At 44.5% G+C, this 20,832-nt stretch overlaps 1 protein-coding gene across 1 annotated transcript in view; it reads right to left on the reverse strand.

Annotated features, from left to right (window-relative positions):
- PDGFRA (platelet derived growth factor receptor alpha) overlaps positions 1–20,408 on the reverse strand; it is a 34,731-nt gene extending 14,323 nt beyond the window's left edge. The window contains exons 1-12 of the mRNA XM_041402622.1: positions 20,221–20,408; positions 12,735–12,795; positions 11,096–11,410; positions 8,047–8,310; positions 7,227–7,357; positions 5,653–5,824; positions 5,361–5,550; positions 4,753–4,868; positions 4,150–4,276; positions 3,455–3,648; positions 2,907–3,001; positions 2,665–2,797 (exon numbers count right to left, since the gene is read on the reverse strand). Coding sequence (XP_041258556.1) covers positions 2,665–2,797; positions 2,907–3,001; positions 3,455–3,648; positions 4,150–4,276; positions 4,753–4,868; positions 5,361–5,550; positions 5,653–5,824; positions 7,227–7,357; positions 8,047–8,310; positions 11,096–11,410; positions 12,735–12,783 — 1,786 coding nt within the window. The 5' untranslated portion in view covers positions 12,784–12,795; positions 20,221–20,408. The remainder of the gene's footprint in view (positions 1–2,664; positions 2,798–2,906; positions 3,002–3,454; positions 3,649–4,149; positions 4,277–4,752; positions 4,869–5,360; positions 5,551–5,652; positions 5,825–7,226; positions 7,358–8,046; positions 8,311–11,095; positions 11,411–12,734; positions 12,796–20,220) is intronic.
- Positions 20,409–20,832: the final 424 nt, after the last annotated feature.

Raw genomic sequence — 20,832 nt, forward strand, 5'->3', positions numbered from 1 at the left:
AGGTCTGGGAGCCATATGGCAGGATGCAGCCCTTCAGAATGTGATGGCATTTGCTGATGCTCCTTGATCTTCCTGTCTTCACAAGCCAATTCCTCCCCAAAACCATATTGTCAGCTGAGCACGAGGCACACATCTCCCTCTCCATCACCTCTGCTGGGCTGGGGTGCATGTGGAGACAGTGAGAGCGCTTCCGGAATGGCAGGGAGCCACCACTGCTATTTCCCCTTTTCAACTCTCTCTGCAGATGTAGCCCAAGCTCCATGTCTTTTGCATTTGAAATTTGGAGCCAGGTGGGAGCTAACTGCCCAAGAACTGGAAGCATCTGTAATGCCATCATATTCTTGATGAGTGCTTCATTGAAGCTCAAAATTCCAGTGCGAGTTTACTTTTGAGTAAAAAGGCACTGCTGTGATCTGCTCACTGAAGGAGCAGTGCTGCTTCACTACCACAGAGGGACTGTGCAGACAAAGCAGCAACTCAAGATTCCTCAGACTAGAGGAGGAACAGCAGCTAATTCAGCCTCTGTACCCATCCACAGAGCTTATCTGCTGTGCCTGCCAGAGAGGTGCTGCTTTTCTGCTCAGAGGATACAAGGGTAGGGTGTGTGAATTTGTTCCAGATGCCACCATCTCAGCTGGATGTTTCTTTTTCTAAAATTGGTCTGGGATAATCAACCCATCCCAAATGAAACCATAAGTCTCTTGGACTATATTAAAAGCCAAACAAGTGTCAAGCTTTATAATCTACACCCAATTTCTAGACTCATGAAATTAGATACCACATCTCTGACTGTTGTGTGACCTGAATCTTAACTAGCCTTTTTCAAATAGGCACGGGTCAGATTCTGTCTCAGACCAGCATTTCATTTTATTAAGGTCACCAGGACTAGTAAGTGGCTTGCTGGGAAGTGATGAGAGCAATTCTGCTGTCCCTGTACAGCCACCCTGGTATCCTGAGCAGCAACACTCGGACCCCATGCCTCAAAAGTCGCTGCTCTCAGCTCTGTCAGCCAGATGAGGAGGTCCAGGTCCTGCTGGGACCTCGTTAATTCTCAGCAGAGCCAGGAGTGGTGTTCACACAGCTCATGGCATTACTGCATTGCTCCTTCTGATACACATCACCTGGACTTGCTCTGGTTCAGGAGCCCTTTAAAGAGCAGTGCACTGCATATACTGTGGATCAGTGACTGCAAAGGGAAATTTGCAGTGTAACCCAAATTTATCAATTGAAGCTCCATCCAGCCAATGTTCAGAGTTGGCATTTAACACAGCACTGCACTCCAGGCACTACTGGCTAGAAGAAACTAATAAATGCCAGCTGGCTTACACAGCATGGGAAATACTGATCTGGCAGAGCCAAAATGGGTTTGTAACCTGCTTTGGAGCCTCCCTGAACTAAAGGTGTAATTGCTTTGCTGTCATCTCCCACTTAGATCAGAGAAAATCCACACAAATCAGAATTGTCAGCCCCAGAAAAAAAAGAGGGTCCCCCCTCACCAGCAAGCATTTAATATGGCAAAAGTGCTGGTAGGTGAGTGTGTCAAGAAGAGCAGCTGTGCAACCCAGATTGACAGAAGGATATGGAGCACTGGGATTGAAAGTTACTGACTATTCTGAATACACTTGTAAACAAGAAGGCATTGAAGCAGGCTGGTGCTCATGAGTCAGAGGGAGACAAAGTCACAGTGGTGGTCTTTAACAACTCAGATCTGACAAATCCTATTTAGGCATATAATTAAAGTCTGGGTTGTAATAAAATAATTCCATAAAACATTCACCCTCCTCTAGTCTTCAATTAGCAACGTGAATTTAATTAAAGGATATTGTTCCTGAACTGGATATTTTTCTCTTGCTTCTCTCAAGAATTAACTCTTTCTCTCTGCTGGTGAAGAACTACACCAGGGGAGTATGTTCCTTGAAATACATCAAACAAAAGACACTTTTCAACTTCTTCTCCTGTGTTTTGCAATACAATTTGGTTCACAGATATCTCCATGAGAGGGAAGCCTTGTATGTTTAAAACACTATCTTGATAGAGCATTAGAATTTTCTATAGTCATTACACTTTCAATTGATATAAATGAGAGGTTGGGCCAGCCTTGAGGAAATAATTATGACTGAATTCTGTATGAATTCCAATGAGGAACAGCAAAGCAAGAAAGCAGAAGGGGAAGGAAGAAGAAAGAAGGACAGTAGCCACAAAAATATGCTGTTACTCAGCACTGATATGTGCATGGCATGGATTAATAATTTAAAAAATATTTTTAATAAAACTGATAACTAGTTGCAGATTTTCTTGGTCTCCGCACATAAGTATATAAATGTCTTGCAAACAAAAAGTAATTATGTTCTTCTTCTGGATGCCTTAGCAGAAATGAGGGTTGAAAAGGGTGTTCAACACTGAGAGACTCCCCTAAGCCACGTAGGGACACTGCACACAGGAGGAGAACAGGAACGCAGGCACAGGAGACACTAACACCAGGACCTCAGGGCTGATGCCGTTGTAGAAGAGGATCAGGAAGGAGAACTGATGAGAACAGACAGACAGAGACTCTGGACTTTGTGGCCATAACTTCCACTGCAAATCCTGCAGAAACCTCTGAATGGTCACTGAATGTCTTTCTCCCCAAACAAGGGTGGGGCTAGTCCCTTACAGAAAACTTACCAAGCACTAACCCATCTCGAGGAAACTCCCATCTGGAGTCATAAGGCAGCTGCATTGGGTCCACATAAATGTACTCGTGGCCATCAGGGCTGATAGACTCAATGACTCTCCATCTAATCTCATACCTGGGCTTCTGCAGAGCACATTGAATGCAAAACCAAGCATTAGTCCTGGACCAGACTTTAGAGCAGATCAAAATCCAGCAGGGCTCAGCACCCAAACCAAAATACTTTTCTACATACCTGTTTCCATATGATGACCAGGACAATCAGTGAAATTATCACAATCACTAACAGCACTAAGACAGCAGCAGCCACAGTTAGCTCTGATCTCAAGGCTGTAGAGTAAAAAGATAGACCATATATTCTTCATGAGCCATGAGGAACATCACACACATAAGGCACCCATCTCCCCTATCATTGCACTTCCCATATCCTGCAGAAGTGGCAGGAGCAGCTCCTGAGACTGGTGATTATAAAGCCTTTCCAAGCCCAGGGCTGCTCTGCCATCGTATTTCAAAACCAAATGCAGATTGTCTAGAAGAATGTCCCATAGCCAGTACTAATAAAATGATAGAATTAATTATGGAACCACATAATAAGAAAAAACAGATGCACCATAAAGACCTGCAAAAGGCCTCCTCCTCAGAAATACTGGGGTGAAAAAAAAATCCACCCTAATTTATTATCTACAACAATTCATATTTTTATCCATTAGGACTGAACTGGGGTGAGTTAGAGCAGGGTCAAACTGGCTGCTGTGACTGCACAGAAGGACAAAGCAAACTCACTGGGAGCCACAAGCTTCAGCTCTCGAGTAACGGCACCGAGGTCATTCCTTGCCACACATCGCACAGCCAGGGTTTCCTCTACCTTCTGGAAGGTCAGCTGGCTTTCCACCATATTTTTCTCATCCAGGTGGGCTTCCATATGTATATCAGAGATATTGTTAGTCAAAAGTGTCCATGAGGTGTCATTGTTGCACCTGCAGAGAAGAATAATGGGGGAAATGGGTGTTGGGTGTATGTATGGATAAATAAGAGTGAACAGAACAAGAATTACCTTTCCCTGCAAATTTCTTCTGACAACAACACAGTTAAGGACCAGAAGGATCTTTAGATTGCATCTCTGAAAAATCTGCACCTTTCTTCCTTCAAAATAAAAATACTCCCTGAATGGAGAGACAGCTGCTTCTCAAAATCCTTACTCAAACCTGGGCTGTGAAACCCTTGGAGTTGGCTTACTGAACAGAAAGCTTTTATGAGAGAAAGCTGAATTGATGCACTGTTTTGTGTCCTATAGGATGTAAAAAGAAGGGCACTGACAACCTCTCTTGAAATATAAACAACATGCCTCTAAAAATAAATAAGAATTATCTGAAACTTCCTGGCTCTTAATGAGGCAAACATGGTACAGTAATTAATTATGTTAAGATAATTGAGGATACAGGCCATATTTCAGGTAAGAAAACACCCACTCCTCTTACTTTTTAATGTCCTTGCAAACCAGCCATTCCACATCAGGAAGTGGGGTCCCCTCTGCCAAGCATCTCACTGTCTGCCCACCTGCAGAGCCATGGTGATCATCCACAAGGGCTGAGATCAGAGCTGGAACTGGGAAGGAGTCAGGAGTTTGTTAAAATATTTTTCAGTGCTTACAAAAAAAAAAAAAAACAGCTTCAAATTTCAAAGCAGGATGGGTGTTGTTTGGCCAACACCTTAGCAAGAGCTACAGACACAGACTCAACCAGAAGGGGTCTCCTGTAGCACAGAGTGAATTCTAGGCTACAGCAATGAGAAGGAAGTGCTGCAGTTGTGCCACGTCTTCATGTCATGTTAAATGAGCTATCATCCTCCTGTCAGCTGGAATAACTTAGCTGGGCGGATAAAGTTTCTTTCTGGCTCAAGGCCTGTGCAGAAGTGAAAGCCAGGATCAGGCTAGAAAAGCTCCAGAGACTAGCACGCACTCCTCTGCTCAGCCTGGTTTGTGCCTTTCACGTGTCCATACTCCAGGCACTGCAGAGTGTAAGTGGAGCAAGTCTTTGCTGTGTGCCATGAGTTCTGGTGGGCAAGGCTTTGGGGCTGCTTACCTTGTATTAGCAATGAGAAAGTGTATCTTTTAATCTCATCCTCATTTTCAGCAACCAAAGTATAGTATCCACTGTCTTCCTCCTTGGCCCGTATCAATTTTAAAATGCTCTGAAACCTGCAGAAATGCAAGTTTGTGTTTGTATTTTTAAAGCAGGCATAAAAAATAATTTTGGGGCAACACATCATCTGGGCATGTTGTGATTATAATATAGTGACATTTATAATTTTTAGCATGCCTTTAACTCATTACTCAAGTGGTAAATAATTGTCAACATACAACTGAAAAAGAAGTGGCCTTAGTTACTTTCTGCAGGGGCCTGACAAAGCCCTGATTTTACTGGAAATAGCCAGAAATTATTGGTGTGGGGCATGTTAAAGGGAGCGAAGGGGTTTCTTGCTCAGGAACCTTGAAGAGGTTGATGTTATGAAGGTGGTGAGAAGAAGTAAATTAGGCATTGCCCTTTAGAAAAGAAAACAAGCTATTTTTAAATGCCACTGAGGAAGAAGCAACAAACTGAGGTGTAAAAAATGAGCAGGAATAGTGCCCAGTTTCCTGGAGGAGGAACTCAAGTCAGCATGGCAAAGTAAGGATCAGAAGGTTTTTTACCTCGTTTCCTGGACTCTTCCTGAAGTAGTAACAATCTCTGTAAGATTTTCAATCAGAGTCACATTATCCTTCAACCAATACATTTTTGGTGCTGGGTAAGCCTCCACATCAACAACAAAGTTTTTTACTTCATGCAGGTTGACAGCTTCCAGAGGGCTGAACTGAGGCTCCAGGTGAACAAAGCCTTTGTCTGTGAATGAAAAAGCCTTGTGTAAACAACACTATGCAACACTTTTCAAGAATGGTATTTTCCAATGTGTTAATAATTTTAGACACTAAAATCAGACATTACCATGAACTGTAATGGCTACTTTCTTATTTTCCTTAACTTCCTTGGTTGCATGCCGAGCAGTACATTCATAATCCCCCGTGTCTTTCACTGATGCCTCAGGAATGGTCAAGGTGTAAACCAGCTTCTGTGATGGCACCTTGATATCATCAAGTTTTATCAGACCTTTTTCTTTCTGTAGTTTGGAGAAGGAAAAAAAGCCTTGCTTAAGTAACTGAGTTGAAAGCACATCACCGAGGATCTTTGATACTCCTGAAGTGAGAGCAAACATCTAAATTCTGTATGGCAGAAGACTTGTTTACTCAGATAAGGATGCCTTTTTCAGCCACAACAGAAAAGCTGTGCCTATAAAAATACACCCTTTTGGGGGTAGGCACAGGAGATTGAGAGCTCATGTTTTGTTCACAAAAAAAAAAAAAAAAAAACTTGGAAAATTTGGGTAAGCATCTTGACAAAGAAATTTATTCTTTATGCACTACCTTTTTGTCAGATGCAAAAGCCACTTGAGTCCCCTTGGTTCAATGTCCATGAAGTAAGATGAATTTTTATCCCCTTCACCAGGCAAAAAGTAACCAGTTAACAGATATGTTCTGCCTACTCTCAAAACAAGAATAATTTATTGACAAGGAGGAAACTCCTGAGAGTAAAGGGATGGTGAAAATGACACACCATGTTATCATGAGAGACTGGTACAAAAGTATGCTGGGGCTAGTTTTGAAAAGTTCCATACAGCAGAAACTCTATTGATGTGTAAGATGGAAAACGAGACAAAACTTGCTCAAGTAATTTTTCCTCTTGGGTTCTTAACTTACTTAAAGAAAAGGTGAGATTTGGAGCAACAGCTAGATGCACTTCAATTACATCATTCCTTCAGCAACCAGACTTTTTAGATGGGATACTCTGAAATTGCCCAGGACTGGCTCTAGCCAAGTTTCAGTGAATGAAAGTTTTCAGTGCAAAAGGATGTTAAACAAGTTTAAAAAATTTCAGGCTTCTACAAGGATATTAAACCAGTTTTTAAAAGTTCAGGGTTCTACAAGATTTTCTTACTAGATGTTTCTCAATAGTAAATTCAGTGACTGTAAGAATCATTTCAGTTTACATCTGCATAATGAAGAACACTTAAGATTATAGACTTGATTCTTCATTGTCCTTTATTACCCCCAAGAACCAGGATCTAAGAGAGCTGTTTTAGAGGTTCAGACCTTCAGCAGCAGAGCTCTACTCAACGCCAAACATACCTGGATCTTTCAATTTTCAAAATATTTCTCTTTTTGCAGCAGCACAAGACCTGAGACACAGCATTACTGCCTCAGCCATACCTCACCTTCTTCTCATGCTTTGCTGTTAGTTTGTTAACAGCAAATTTACCTTTTGGGACTGACTTTCTTTTATGGTAACCTAAAATTAAAAGAACTTACTTGGTTTTCTCTCCACAGCAGTCCTCATTCAGATAAGAGAAGAATATTTTACAACCTCACTCACTTGCCTAATAAGTAACTACAAACATGGTGTAAAAAAAAAAAAAAAATTAAAAAGAAAAAAAAAAAAAAAAAAAAAAAAAGCGATATATTTACCACTTTCCCAGGATAATTCCACTGTAAATTAACCACCTCATTGTCAAAGACCACACAAGTTACTATGATGGTCTCGCCTGTTTTGTAGACAGTTTTGGGAGCTTCAATTTCAACAGGCAGCTGTGAAGTAGCTAAGAGAAAAGAGAGAGAGGTCTCATTTAATTTTTGAAAGATGACAATTTTCACATGGTGCAGTTTCAGAGGAAGAGTTTCATTTCAATTCCTCTACTGAGGAATCACCTTGAAAATTCATTAAAAGTACTGCTGATCTATACTAATATAAACAATTTGTATTTAAAGCATGAACTGCACAGGCAGTTCAATCCCACAAAAAATTATCCACAAATAAAATTTCAATTAGAAGTTCCTATCTCAAATCCCCCTGTAAAAAGGCATTAGGTATAAAAGCAATTTCCCATTTTGCTAATCAGTGACTGTCTTTGAGAATTCCTTGATGGCCAGGAAAAATGTTTTCAAAATAATTAAATCAATATGTTTTTCAGGCTACCCAGATTTCTACAGTTCAAAGCCACTGGGAAACACCAGCCTTTTGTGTTTCAGCAAATAGATTGAAAATATATGGACTACAAAACATTTTTCTTGCAATAATGTTGGAGAGAAGATAAAGTTAGGGACACCTTTTTCTCATCAAAATTGTAAGTAAACTTGCAACTAAGTAACTGGCAGTACTGCCAGAGAAGCAAGGAGCTCATCATTGGAGAAATATCTGATATAAGCCAGTGATGCTGGTGCTATTACAGTGTGAAGAAGGAACACAAGCACTTTTCAGGTTTTTTTTTAAATTAATAGAAATAAATACCTCTTATAATATAGATGAGGAACTCATCAGACTTGAACTCCACGCCTTTAACCATTGTTTTGCACGCGTATGAGCCTGCAGGAAAATTCCCTATGAAGCCTTGTTTGGTGTCATACAAAGCATGCACAGACTTGTCTAAACTGTTAACTAATGTCACTTGAGCATCTGGGTCACTTGTCCGACAAGGGATAACTGCAGGATCACCTTCTTCTACCAGGATGAACTGGTCTTCTGGTATAGAAGGAACAAAAGGCATGTCTGGGTCTGTAAAAAACAAGAGATTGGAATCTTACACTGTCTTGTTTGCAGCAAGTCCATGTACAAGAATTGCATATCAATGACCACTTATGGGTCATAAGTGAAACTTGCACGGTTCATTCTCCCAGTGTTTCAGATATTGCAGGTAAGGTTTGCTATTTTCATGTGGTATCTCATTTTAGCTACTTGATGTGACATGTAGTGAAACATTTCTCCTAAGGAAAAAACAGGAAAGGGCTTAGGTTCCTTTGTGACAATTCAGGATGCAAAATGAAAAACACGAAAGATCCTCCTCCCAAAATATTAAGTGATATTATTCACAATGCACATGACTTTAAGTCAGATGTTTTTCCCCTTTTTTATTAGTAGCTGTCTCCTAACCAATATATAAGCAGGGGGTAGAATAAAAATAAAATAAAATTAAAAATCCAAACACTTTCCAAGAAAAAAAAAAAAAAAAAGAAAAAAAAATGCCAAAAAAAACCCTGTAGAAGCCAGTCTCATCAGTCTCATGTTGTTTATGTTGAACACCACTAAAGCCACATTTCATCAAAAATAGTTCAAGGTACTTATCTTCATGTATTTCTAACATGTCCAACATTACAGTTATGAGACATAGTTAATTATGGTCACAGCATGTGGTTTTCAAAATACAGTATTCAACTAGGAAAAAAAGCAAACAAGGACCTGGTAGTTTTATTTCTTTTAAAGTCAACAAAATATATGCCAACTTTCCTATCCAGCCAATCCAAAGTCTGAGTTTAAAACATAATTGCATAACATTATGCATAAAAAGCACAACCCTCAAATCGTCTCCATTTTGCCATTCAGAATAAACAAATAATCCCTGCTAGCCTGAAGCTTCTGTGCAAAGCTTTATAATAAAATTTAATAAATAGCAATCCAAATCCCTCCAACAATAGACTTTCTGCTGCACTGGCAGGCTCTTTGTAGCAATATTCCAAACACAGCGCTCCATCCCAAAAATGCTGCCAACTCCATGTATTCATTTTCCCACTGTAATTTAAAACAGAAACAAGATTCACCTAGTTTGGTTTTCTATGTGCTGTTAGTGAAAATAGGATATTGTGTGAAGTCCCAACCTAATCCTCCCTGGTTAAAGTGGGTTGCTGCCACCCATTGCCCTCCTAATTCATTGCAGGAAAAACAATTGTAAAGACAAAGTTTATAGTGGAAACGGAGACATTCTCTTTAATTTGGAGAAAAGGATATGTTTCTGCATTTATAACATCTTGATGGTTAGCAAGTGGAAAAAATTACATGGTGTCTCTGCCTTGCAAATCTGGTGGGTTGATGTCTAGAGGCTTTCAAAAACCAAACCAAAAAGTCATCTTGAAGAAATCTTCCAGCTCTTGCCTTTATAATCCTCCACTGGTGAGCTGCAAGACTGCTTAAGATAAACAACATCTTCTGGTAATTTGGTTAGAGTTGCTTGGATATTGAGATATATGTGCCAAAGCTGGCAGTATCCAGCTCTTCTGAAACATCTTGCTTCAAGAACAAATGCAAACACTTTACATTTGTTGTGGCAAATGGGGAGAGAGTCTTGGAAGGATCACTGTCCTTGAATCACACACTGTCAACAGCAAAAAGTAATGCCACTGCAAAATAGCCTTTAAAACAAGTCCTGTTATTGCCTCTTGGCTTTTTGCCCTTCCAGAATCTTCCTTGCCATTGCAGACATCACTCCTTCAGAACATGCTGCAGTTTTGCAGGATGATTTGCAATCTCTTCTCCTCTCTTTTGTTCCATGTTCAATATGTTTACTGCAAATCCAGTGGCTTGATCTCTTCTGGCCCAGCAGTTGTGACCCTCACCCCCTGAAGCCCAGCCAATGCTGAGGAAACATCCAGACAGGGCTTTACAGAAGCAGTCAGTCGTGGCTCAGCCTTTGGTGCCTATCTCAGCTATGACAATAAAGATTCTCATCCCATAGAGATTGTGGAAAGCCTTTAAGCAGATTTCCAGTCAGAAGAAGGGGGTGGGAGGGCAAAGCTGGAAATAGGCACTTCCAAAAAGAAGGGATGCCATTTCTTCTGGATCCAACAGTTTTCCACCACTAAAGAGAAATGCAACGCAGGGCCTGGGAAGGCTGTGTTTGCCTTGAAAATTACAGGGCACTGCACAGTAGCACCATGTGTTTAATCTTGTGTCAGACTGGCCAGCAAGAACACTTCTTTCCCCTCCCTCTGGCAGTCACCTCTAGGACATCTCCATTGCTTTACACTTCCCTAGAACTGTCCACACATGAGCTTTTTCCAGTTCTCAGTTAAAGTCTAATTTAGGTTAAGAACAAGATACGGCCTTCCTCATCTGGCAGCAGCTTTAGTATCATACACTGCATTGATTTGGTCAGTACACATACCAAGGTATCCACCCAAGTGCCCCCTGAAAAGCCTGGAATTTCTGTTAATCCCCACCTGGGAGCCAGGCAAACCTGAAGGCTGGACATACTCCCACAGATGAGCTGACCTGGCCACGAAGGTCTGCTTTCCAGCCCCTTGGTGGTCAGAAGACCTCAGCTCTAAAGTTGGGGGTTCATCACTCTTCTTGAGAACTCAAATTCTTATCAAAAAGTGAAAACCAGTAGAAAGAAAGAAGAACATATGCATAGATTTACAGGGGCTGGTCTTGATTCATACTATTTAACCCTGGGGTTATTTCTCTTCCTCAGACAGTAAATTGCCACCAGCAATACACCTCTTCTGAACATCCGTGGTTCACCTCTCCCACCCAAAGCTCCAGGTAGAGCTGTGGCACCCCCACTTACCAGGCACATAGATGTAGATGTCCTTGCCTTCCACCTCCCCATCCTCCACTTGTGTGTGGTTATAATAGCAGACATACAGGCCCGTATGGGCGGCCGAGGCATTTCCCACTTCCAGCACTGTCACGAAGAGGCCACTGTTGTTCTCTTCGTGTCTAATGTCTATCCTGTGGTTTCCCTCGGTCACTGGGTACTGCCAGCTCACTTCACTGTCTCCAGAGCATTTGAGTGTGAAATTGGAATACAGCTGTACCACCATTTCGTTCCTATTGGGAACAATAGTTGGCAGAGGAAGCTGGCAAAATGTTAGGAATGGTCCTGCAAAAAGACACAAATAAATAGCACATCAATACACAAAACAGCTTCAGCACAGGGACGTGAAAGGAAGCATAGAGAGTCCACAGCAGCTTTCTTTTCTGTCTGTTTCAGACCTGCTGATGTCCCAGGAAATTTGCCCTTGTTAAAAGCCAAAGCTTTGCCTGAGGAATAGCAAATGGCTTTCCTTTGAAATGTTAAGTCCCTGCTTGCTGACTTCTGTTTGTCAAATCAAGAGGTGAAAGACAGACAGAGGTGAAGTTAGAGATAGTTCCCAGTCCACACCACAGCTTTCCAGCCCCAAAGCTGTACACAGCTCTACTGCAGACCAGTGAATTCCACACCTTGGCTGCTGGCTCACAGGCATTTCACACCTTCTTACAGCCCTGGTCATGAAACCAGCAATCCTGTCTACTTTCAAGCAAGCTCATAGTTGAAATTTGGAAACCACTTCCCAAGACTAAAACCTGCATTTTACATCTGACTCTGGTTTCTGCAAAGGGCCAGAGCAAGAGCTTGTACATCAGGTCTACCTCTAGCCAAAATGTACAGAAGGCTTGTAGCCAAATAAAACTGCAATTCACTGAACTAGATGTTGTAGATGGAACCGGTTTCCAGATGCAATCTCCAGTTACAGGCTCAGATTTGCAAGTCTAGGTAATTTGCAGGTGGTTGGTGCAGGTCCAACACTCAGAAGGAAAATTAGAGGATTCAAACCCTACAAAACGAGGAACTCACCAAGGAAATATGTTTGTGGTTTCAGTCTACCGAATGACAAAGCACATAGGCCCACTGAGTGAAGCTGGGACTCTGCAATAAACCAGCACAAGGAATCCAGACTGTCTTTGAAATCATTTTGCACTCCTGCCCCGAGTTACCTTGCTGCAGAGGCCCTTTCTATATTTGTCACCCTGCGGCACAGGCAGCCCTGCCCTCCTGTCAGCACCATTCCAGCAGCGGCTGGGCCGGCAGCCCAGCGGCGCGGCCTGGGAGCTGCAGGGAGCCCACACAGGCAGCCCGGCCCGCTCTGCCGCAGCCTCCCCAGCTGCAGGTGGGCAGCTCACTGTCCTGCACACTCACACCACTCGGGTGCGAGGCTACAGCAGCACAGGAGAGACAAAGTGGCCAATATGGGCCAGTGAAAGTACTGCCTGCTCAGCAGGTCTTGTCATAGCCTACCCGGGCTGGGGTGGAAGCAGAAAAACCAGGTCTGTGACCAGCTGGCAACCATGTGGCATTTGTTATTGTGGGCAGAATGAAAGTGAGTTTAAACACAGATTTATGAAGAATTAGAGATGGGGAAGCTTAGAGGATTGAGGAACATTACCTGTGAGAAAACATCCCAGGATCAGGAACGTCTGTGGGTAAGTACCCATAGCTGCCAACAACTGAAACAGAAAGGAGAAGGCAAGACAGAGAGTTAATGGACTGACAACTGTATAAGACTTAGAAGGACCCCTTTTCTGCAGCACCCAAGTGCAGCTTCCCATCACTCCATACAGTGCCACCAAGAGGAGTGGCCCAGGGACCCCAATTCACAGCCCCAGCCTGGTGAGACTCATGCCACCTACTGCCACAAGGTGTGTGTGGCCACAGAGCGATCACAGGCAGAGGAGACACCACCACCCCTTCTCTCCACTGGCAGTGTAAGGAGCCAAGTCCTGGTATAAGGAACCAAGTCCTGGTGCATCCCCTCTCCAACAGCCTGCTGGCAGCTCTGCTCCCACTGTAGCCTCTGGGACTGAGCCCACAGAAACTGCGCCCCTGCACAGAGGCAGCACCCTCACAAGGATCAATGAAGATGGAACATCTTCATGCAGTAAGTTCTGACCTTTCAGCTGCAAGCAGCTTTTATTGGAGAAAAAGTACATTTTAAAGCCACTCTTATTACAAATAGTACAACCCTCAGCGATATTTTTGTTTTGCTATTGTGCATATGTGTATATATAGCTTACAGAATACAATGTAATACAATAGTGCTTATTGCTTATTTAGCAAGAATTCCCTTGATCGAGAGACACGCTATTTAAAACACATGCTGAAATTTTCTAATGAAATAAACCATTGCAGACTGTAGGCCAGCAGTGCCATTCATAGAGCATCTAATCTCCCCAACAGTGCAGAGAGTCATAGATCACATGCAATTATTTCAGCTTTCAAAACATATAATCCTAAAGCATCTGTCTTATGGAGGCAACAATAGCAATAAGCATCTATGTAATTTTTGTGCCATGTAATGACATTTTTACATAAAACCCTCAAGCAGCATGCTAGGTAATTTCTAAAGGAGAAGATCCTGCAATCCCTGCTCCCATCGAAACCAACAGATGCTTTGTTGGTGACTTCTAACAGCAACTGGATTTGGCCCAAATCCAATACAGATTAAAAAAACACTGCACAGAAGAGCCCCTAATTTGAAACACTGACTAAGGAGTGAAATAAAGGACGACGTGCCAAGACAGGGACTATTTTTCAAAGGTTCTGGAGAGTTTCTACTCATCCTCTGGTATTCAGCTCCTGATGCTGAGATATGAAAGCACGTAGGTGCATCTAGTTATTCCAGCTGTGGCAGTGCCATATGGGAGCTAAATGCTTACAACATGCCAAGGAGTGTTTCTGATCTAGTCCTGCTTTTCTCCTGCAATGGGTGGAGCAGAGCAAAAGAACTTTATATTCAAACATAAAGGTCTCAGAAGAAGGATTAGAAGACTACCTGCCTCAAAAACATGTACAAACACCTTCAGAAATCCAGCTAACGATGTTCCAGCAGAGACAAAGCATCTTGCCTGCTTCTTCAATCAGCAATAATGCTAATTGCCGTGTATTTATGTATCTGTCTCCCATCAATAACAGACCCTTGGATATAAAATAGTTCCCTCACTTTCAACCTCTTTATTTATTTTTATCACATTTATACCCTGCATTTTTTTCTGATAAAGTAACCCTCTGTAACTCTTTAAAGACCTACCATGGTCTGCTTTATTGATCTGACTCCCAGTCTCCCAAGATCCACAAGACAATGTTACCCCACTTCTGCCAAGTTCCCTCCCTTTTCTGACTGAAAAGGCAACTCTCTCCCTGTCCTGTGTTGTTTTGCCAGACTATTCAGTGCAAGTGATGCAGCAAAGGAGAGGAAAAAACAAAGCTATTTCATCTCTTGCATACCAGAAGCTCTGCTGAAGTGGACTTGTTGCAGAGCTGTGTGTGTGAAGACTGCAGCCCAATGATGTAAATACAGGTGATGGCATTTCCAAAGTGCTACTTTGAACTTGCTGTCTTGGTTGGGCTGACACTGAAATCAATGAATGTCTCAATGTAGCATTGCAGTTTAAAAACACAAGGACTTAACTAAATTTGCTTTCTCCATCTGGCTCTTCTTTCGCAACCCAGAGCTTTGATCTTTCCTCAATGACCCCTTAATCTCATCAAGACCCAGAGCAACATTTCTTCACTGTGAAAGACAGAATAATGTACTAAGGATTCACCATCCCTCCTACTCAAAACCTATTTGAATTCAGTTACATCACACATCTGACTTAAGAATGCTGGTTCCATCACCAGCATACCCTCACACATCCATGCCCAACTCAAGGTTCAACACAGGCACCATTTCGCACTTATGGCCAAGAGAGTTTACTCATTCCCACAACACCAAGCAGGTACACCTATCCTGGTTTTCCTATATTTACAATCACATACACCTTTTTAGCTGCTTTACCTTCCTTATGGCAGACAGCTGTCTTTGTCCCCAGCTATTCAAATCTCAGCCCTGGATAAATACATCAGGTTCAGCTCCTAACACTGGTCTATCAATCCGTAACTTGGTGTAGCCTTGCTGAAGCCAGTAGGTTTATGCAAGCTGAAACCCAGTATCAGCATGACACATACGATGTGAGTTTGAGCAAACCTTGCATTCTTGCATACATAGGACATTGCTAGCTAAAACAGAAGCATGGGTGTGTATAGTAAAAGCAAGGTAATGCACTGGCAGATTTGCCTAACTCTTTGCAGGGGCTTGCCCCAGGTTGCACAGTCATTGAATTTACATAGATTTTGAAAGGTTCTGACTGAAATTCTGGTATTTCTCATGTGGTGCACTTTCATTGTTACCAAAGGGGGGAAAAAAAAAAAAAAAAAACCCAAACAAAAAAATCAGAAAACTAATTTTGAAGATCTGTTATCAGTCAGTCAATTTTCCAAACACTAACTGCCAAGCACTGCCTTCCTATAAAGAAAGGTTTCATTGACTGTGCCACAAAAGACAAGGTAAAATCAATGTCCAGAAACTCAACGGAAATACACGGTTAGAAAATTACGATATTCCTAGGTGAGTACTCTGTGTGACCTAAAGAGCGGCGGGGGACCGAGAAGAGCCAAGGGTATATGTTGTTTTCATACTGCTGTGAATCAACCGAAGACCTCTCTCAAGACAGAAAACCAGCCCATCTCCCCAACCCCGGAGGCTGCCGGGCTGATTTCCCGCCAGCCGCCCAGCCACTGGAGTTCGCACTCGCAGCCACAGGATGGCAATGTTGATCCACACTAACCAGCCCCATTTCCCGTCCTGCAAAAGGCAGCTCTAGTCTCCAACCCAGCAGCCTAGTCTCCGGATCAACTTAAAATTCGAAATTCCTACATTTTTAATTTCGTGTGTTTTAAAAAAAAAATTTAAAAAAACAAAAAAAACAAAAACAAAAACAACAACAAAAACAAAAACAACAACAAAAACAACAAAACAAAAACCAAAACCAACAACAAACAAAACCCCAAACAAACCCCCAAACAAACAAACAAAAAAGCAACCAAAAAAAAAAAAAAACCAAACCCCAACAACACACCAACCCTGGTCCCATTTTCTCCGTATTTACATAAGTGATAGGAGAGTATTTGGATTGTAAATCTTGGCATGTAATGATATGATTATCGTTGTTATGAGAGGGCTGGGTAATTTCAGTCGTGATTTTGTCAGAGTGGCAGTCTGTCCTTCTGGGAAAGCTGATCTTTTCCAGGAAGAGCTAAGGCCAGCCCAAGGAAAGACATTTATTTCTTGTGGTATATGTCACCAGCTGAATGTAAATGTTCAGACAGGACCTTCTGAAACATTTCTCGGTCCTCAGTTCCCAAACTGCAAACTCAACTCTCCACAAGAGCAGCGCTGCCCTGCAGCGCTAACATGTGGGTCTGATGGTTTTACTGGGGAAAGGCTCAAAGCTCTTCAATGAAAAAGACTGCCATAAATATTCTCCCAAAATGAGGCTTGTTCCATAGCCCTTTACAAATATTTGAATCTATACATAGAAAAACTATGCATCAAGAAAAACCCAAGGAATAGCCATGCATCAAGGGTAGCCCAGTGCTGGTCTCCTACTGAGTACTTTGTGCTCAGTGGGGCTGCCTCCCAAGGAGCCTTCTAGTCAGTCCAAATTCTTCAGCCTAACCCTGCAGGACAGAGTCCCTCAGTCTAGGAGCTAAAGGTGGTGGGGGAATTGGAAAGCCTAAATTTTCTCAGTTGATGCAAGGAGGGTTTTCCAGACTGTCCCAGAAAACAGGGGGGAAAAGAAAAAAAAAAAACAAACCAGCTAGCACTTCCAAATAATACATCTCCCTTAGGTTCTCAGAGTCAAATCAAAGAACAGCTCAGATCCCAACTCAAGTGCTGAGAAGCATTGTGTGGAAAAAAATATCCATCTCTGTTGACCACAAGAACTAGGAAGCCTAGCTATTGCAAACTTTTCCCTTGGGTACCCACACAAAGCTTCATAGGCTCGAAAGAGATGAGTCAATCAGGAGAGCAAGGCATAAGGGAGAGAAAGGATTGTTTGCTTTCTTGTTTGTTTTTTTTGTTTGTTTGTTTTTTGTTTTTTTTTTTTTTAAATTATCAGCAATTCTCACCACCACCAGGAAAAATCACCTCTCAGAAGTCATTCCTTTGTCTTTAAGTCTTCAAAGGCAAAAAAATAAACATCTTCTACTAAAAATTTTAGAGCTCACATACAAAAGCGGGTACGATTGTAGTCATGATGAAATAAAGAAGCAAGCAAGGCAAGGATTATATAAAGTTATACATTTCAGCCTCCTTTTTAGACAACTGGTATAGCTGGAAATAATCTGTGAGGTCTGTGCTATGCAAGACTTTCTGTCTATATATGCTTTACTTCAATCCTAGCCCAATGCTGTAGTAGAGAGGTATTTTATTAAAATATTTATTACTTCCTGCTTTCTTGAAACCTAATACCTATGTATTACCCTCAGAGCCACATGAAGATTCCCCATACATCAACAAACTAGTAACAGCAAAGATGGTCCCAGTACCCGACAGCAGCTGGACTGGCACAGCTCCTGCCGCTCGGTGCCTGAAGAGGAGTACCAGAACAAGGGATCTCCTTTAAAAGCAGCAGGAGAGTGCCTGCAGGCTGAGAGAGCTGGTTTGCTTGTGGACTCCCAAATCCCAGGGTTTTGTGAGATCTCATTTTTCTGCAAACTTTTTTTCCCCCAGCTTTGAGGTTGGCTAAACCGCTGTTTAGCTGAGGGCCGTTCTCAAACACTCATTGTTAACTGGAAGCTAAACCCGAAGTCCCTTGCTGGGAGATCCTTCCCTAGCGTTTCTACACACAGAGTTAAAAGTCGGATCTCCACAGTTCAGATTTTGATGAGACGATGACAGAGAAATCTTTGATTCCTGTCTCTTTGCTTTGATCCTGTGTCTTGTCCCATCTGAGGACACAGAGCTTAGTCAGCCGAGCTGGGACTCCAGCTGGGCTCTACATCGGCCCTGGGAGATGCCGAGAGCGCAACAAGCCATCCCGCTTCCCCCGGTGCGTCCCGTCGGGGAGGCAGCTGCCGCCTGCAGCCACTCGGGACTGGGGTGTGGATGGTGGTGAAGTTCCGTTCACACCCTCCAGCCCCCATCAGGCGCTCGACAGACCTGCCGGGCCGTGGGGAGCCCGCGGCAGCCCCCGGGGAGCGGGACAGCGGCGCTGTCGCGGCTCCCCTCGGTCCGCCCACCCTCGGCGCAGCCCGACGGCTGGAGCCGCTGCAGATCAAAGGCTGCCCGGGACACCGAGCAAACCTAGCAGAGATGGCAGCTAACAGCCACTTCACTGTTTGTCTGGGAAACAATAGGAAAGCCTTTGCCAAGCTGGAGAGACGATTTTTTTTTTGGGTTTTTTTTTGTTTTTTTTTTCCTTATTGCGGGGTAGCCGGGGAAGGGGAAAAGCGGGATAGGGGAGACGGAAAGGTGCCGAGCACAGACGTGTTTCCCTACGGAACCGGTGCTACGACCCGACACCTCTTCTCCAGCCCTCTTCATCAGGCGGAGCAGGAAGCCCCGGGGCGCGGGGTCTGTAGTGGGGCGGGGGTCCCGGCGGGGGACAGAGGCTGTGTCCCCCTGGCAGCTGTGGGACCGAGAGGGAGCGATGCGCCCGCAGCCCCGGGACCGGGTTCGCAGGTTCCCATCGGGGAAGGGGCCGAGGCGATGCGCTGCCTTCTCCGGGCGTGCAGACTTAGGCCCCGCAGGAGCGCTAGGGAGCTCGAACATCGGCAAGAGACGCGCCGAAAATACCGTCGAGGGGCGCTGGGAACGTGCCCCCGGCGCTGGTGGGGGCCAGGGCATCGCTCCCGCCTCTGGTCCGCAGCCGCCCCCCCGACGGGGTGCGGACGAGCCCCGGGGGCTGCCGGCTGCGCCCTGGGACTGCTGCTGCTGCCTTGCTAGATCTGTCGCTGCTGGCTCCAGAAAAAGCTGTCCAAGTCCTGTTCTCTGGAACGGTTCCTGAGCTATGGGATCCGCGTCCAAAAATGTTGAGCAATGCCGCGGACAGCCAAAAAGCCATTTCCTACTTGCTCCTAGGACTTTTCCAGGGGACTCCAGCCTGGCAGAGGCTGGCAAGTTTGCAACTCTGCTCTTGACAAAATCCAAAAGTTGGCCGCGAAGACTTTTCCCTTCCCGGGGTAGGAAGCAGTGGGGTCCAGCAGTCCGGCAGGGCATACGGCAGGGCTGGCATTCCCGTTGAGAGAGGGGCTGCAGGCTGGAAAAGCTCCAGGTACCAGCCCTGTCTAAATTCAGCATCTTCCCTTTCACCAAGACACTTAAAAAAAAAAAAAAAAAAAAAAAAAGACGGGGCGCGCAGGGATGGTCGCCTTGCGGGGCTTGTGTGCGTGCCTCCGCTCGGGATCTCGGGGCATTTTAGGCTACCGGGTCAGGGGGAGCGAGGTGAGAAAGGGGATCTAAAGGAGGGAAGGTGGTGAAAAACAAAGGGTGGGGGAAGGGACCGGGAGAGCAGCGCGGTGGAGGAAGCGAGGGATGCGAGAAGAGAGGGAGCCGCTTACTTGGTCGGTGCGCGTCCCCGCTTTCCCCCCTGGGGCGGGCACGGCCGCTGCCCGCGGAGCCCCGGCGGGTCGCTCCCGCCCCCGCGGCAGGAATGCGGAGCGGTGGCCGCCGCCGTCCCAATGTGTTTGTCATTAGCGCTGCCCGCGCTGCTCGCCGCCGCACCCCGACGGCCGGCGCAGCGCAGCGCTGCACCCCCACTCCCCGCCGCGGGGTCACCAGCGCCCGCCGCCTGCGCCCCGCGGGAAGAAGCCCTCCGCTCGGCTCAGAGCATCGGGGGAAAGAAAAAAAAAAAAAAAAAGGGGGGGAAAAAGGGGTAAAAAAAAAAAAAAAAAGAAAAGAAAAAAGAAGAAAAAAGAAAAAAGCCAGAAGGAACCCCTCAACAGATAAATAAAGAAAACTGATAAAATAAACGAAGAAAAAACGGCGGGAGAAAAGGTGTAAAAAAAAAAAAAAGAAAAAGGTGGGGAAAATGCCCCGCACCTCTTACCTTCTCCTTTACAATCCGCAGCCCCAATCCTGCAGATTGTAAAACATCCAAAATATGTCCACGTCTTTTGCGACTTTCCCTGCTTAGCCGCGCTCTTTCCCTCTCGCTCGCCCTCCCTCCCGATCCGACTGTAATGGTCTCACAAACCGCGTCCCGTAATTGATTCAATGTTATAGACCATCCTTCCAAAACTAATCATTTGCTTTAAGTAAATAGCTGTCAGGAAATGAAGCCCCCCTCAGACCCCTTCAGAATAAGAGCTGCTGGCTCGCCCGGCGCCCCCAGCCCCGCGGCCGGAGGCGGGCGCGCCGGCGGGAGGCTCTTACGCAGGCAGGGGGGCCAGTCTCTGCCTCCAGATTTCGGCAGCCTCGCAGGGGAGGGGGAGGTTGGCCATATGGCAGGGGCGAGGGGGAGGAAAGGGGGAAGCGGGGAGTTTTGCACTGCAGGGGGAGAAAATAAAAAAAGAAGAAAAAAAAAAAATTTCATGAAAACTCAGAGTGCTCCCAAATTTCATGAATGAGTCTTCCCTCCTCAGACCCTCCAGGACGGTGGCTCGGGCTCCGGGCTCGATGTCCACGCTTACAGTGTGAGTTTGTGGATGGGGAGTTTGAT

The sequence above is a fragment of the Onychostruthus taczanowskii genome, unplaced genomic scaffold, assembly GCF_017590055.1.
Source record: "Onychostruthus taczanowskii isolate IOZ18803 unplaced genomic scaffold, ASM1759005v1 scaffold2, whole genome shotgun sequence".
NCBI lineage: Eukaryota > Metazoa > Chordata > Aves > Passeriformes > Passeridae > Onychostruthus > Onychostruthus taczanowskii.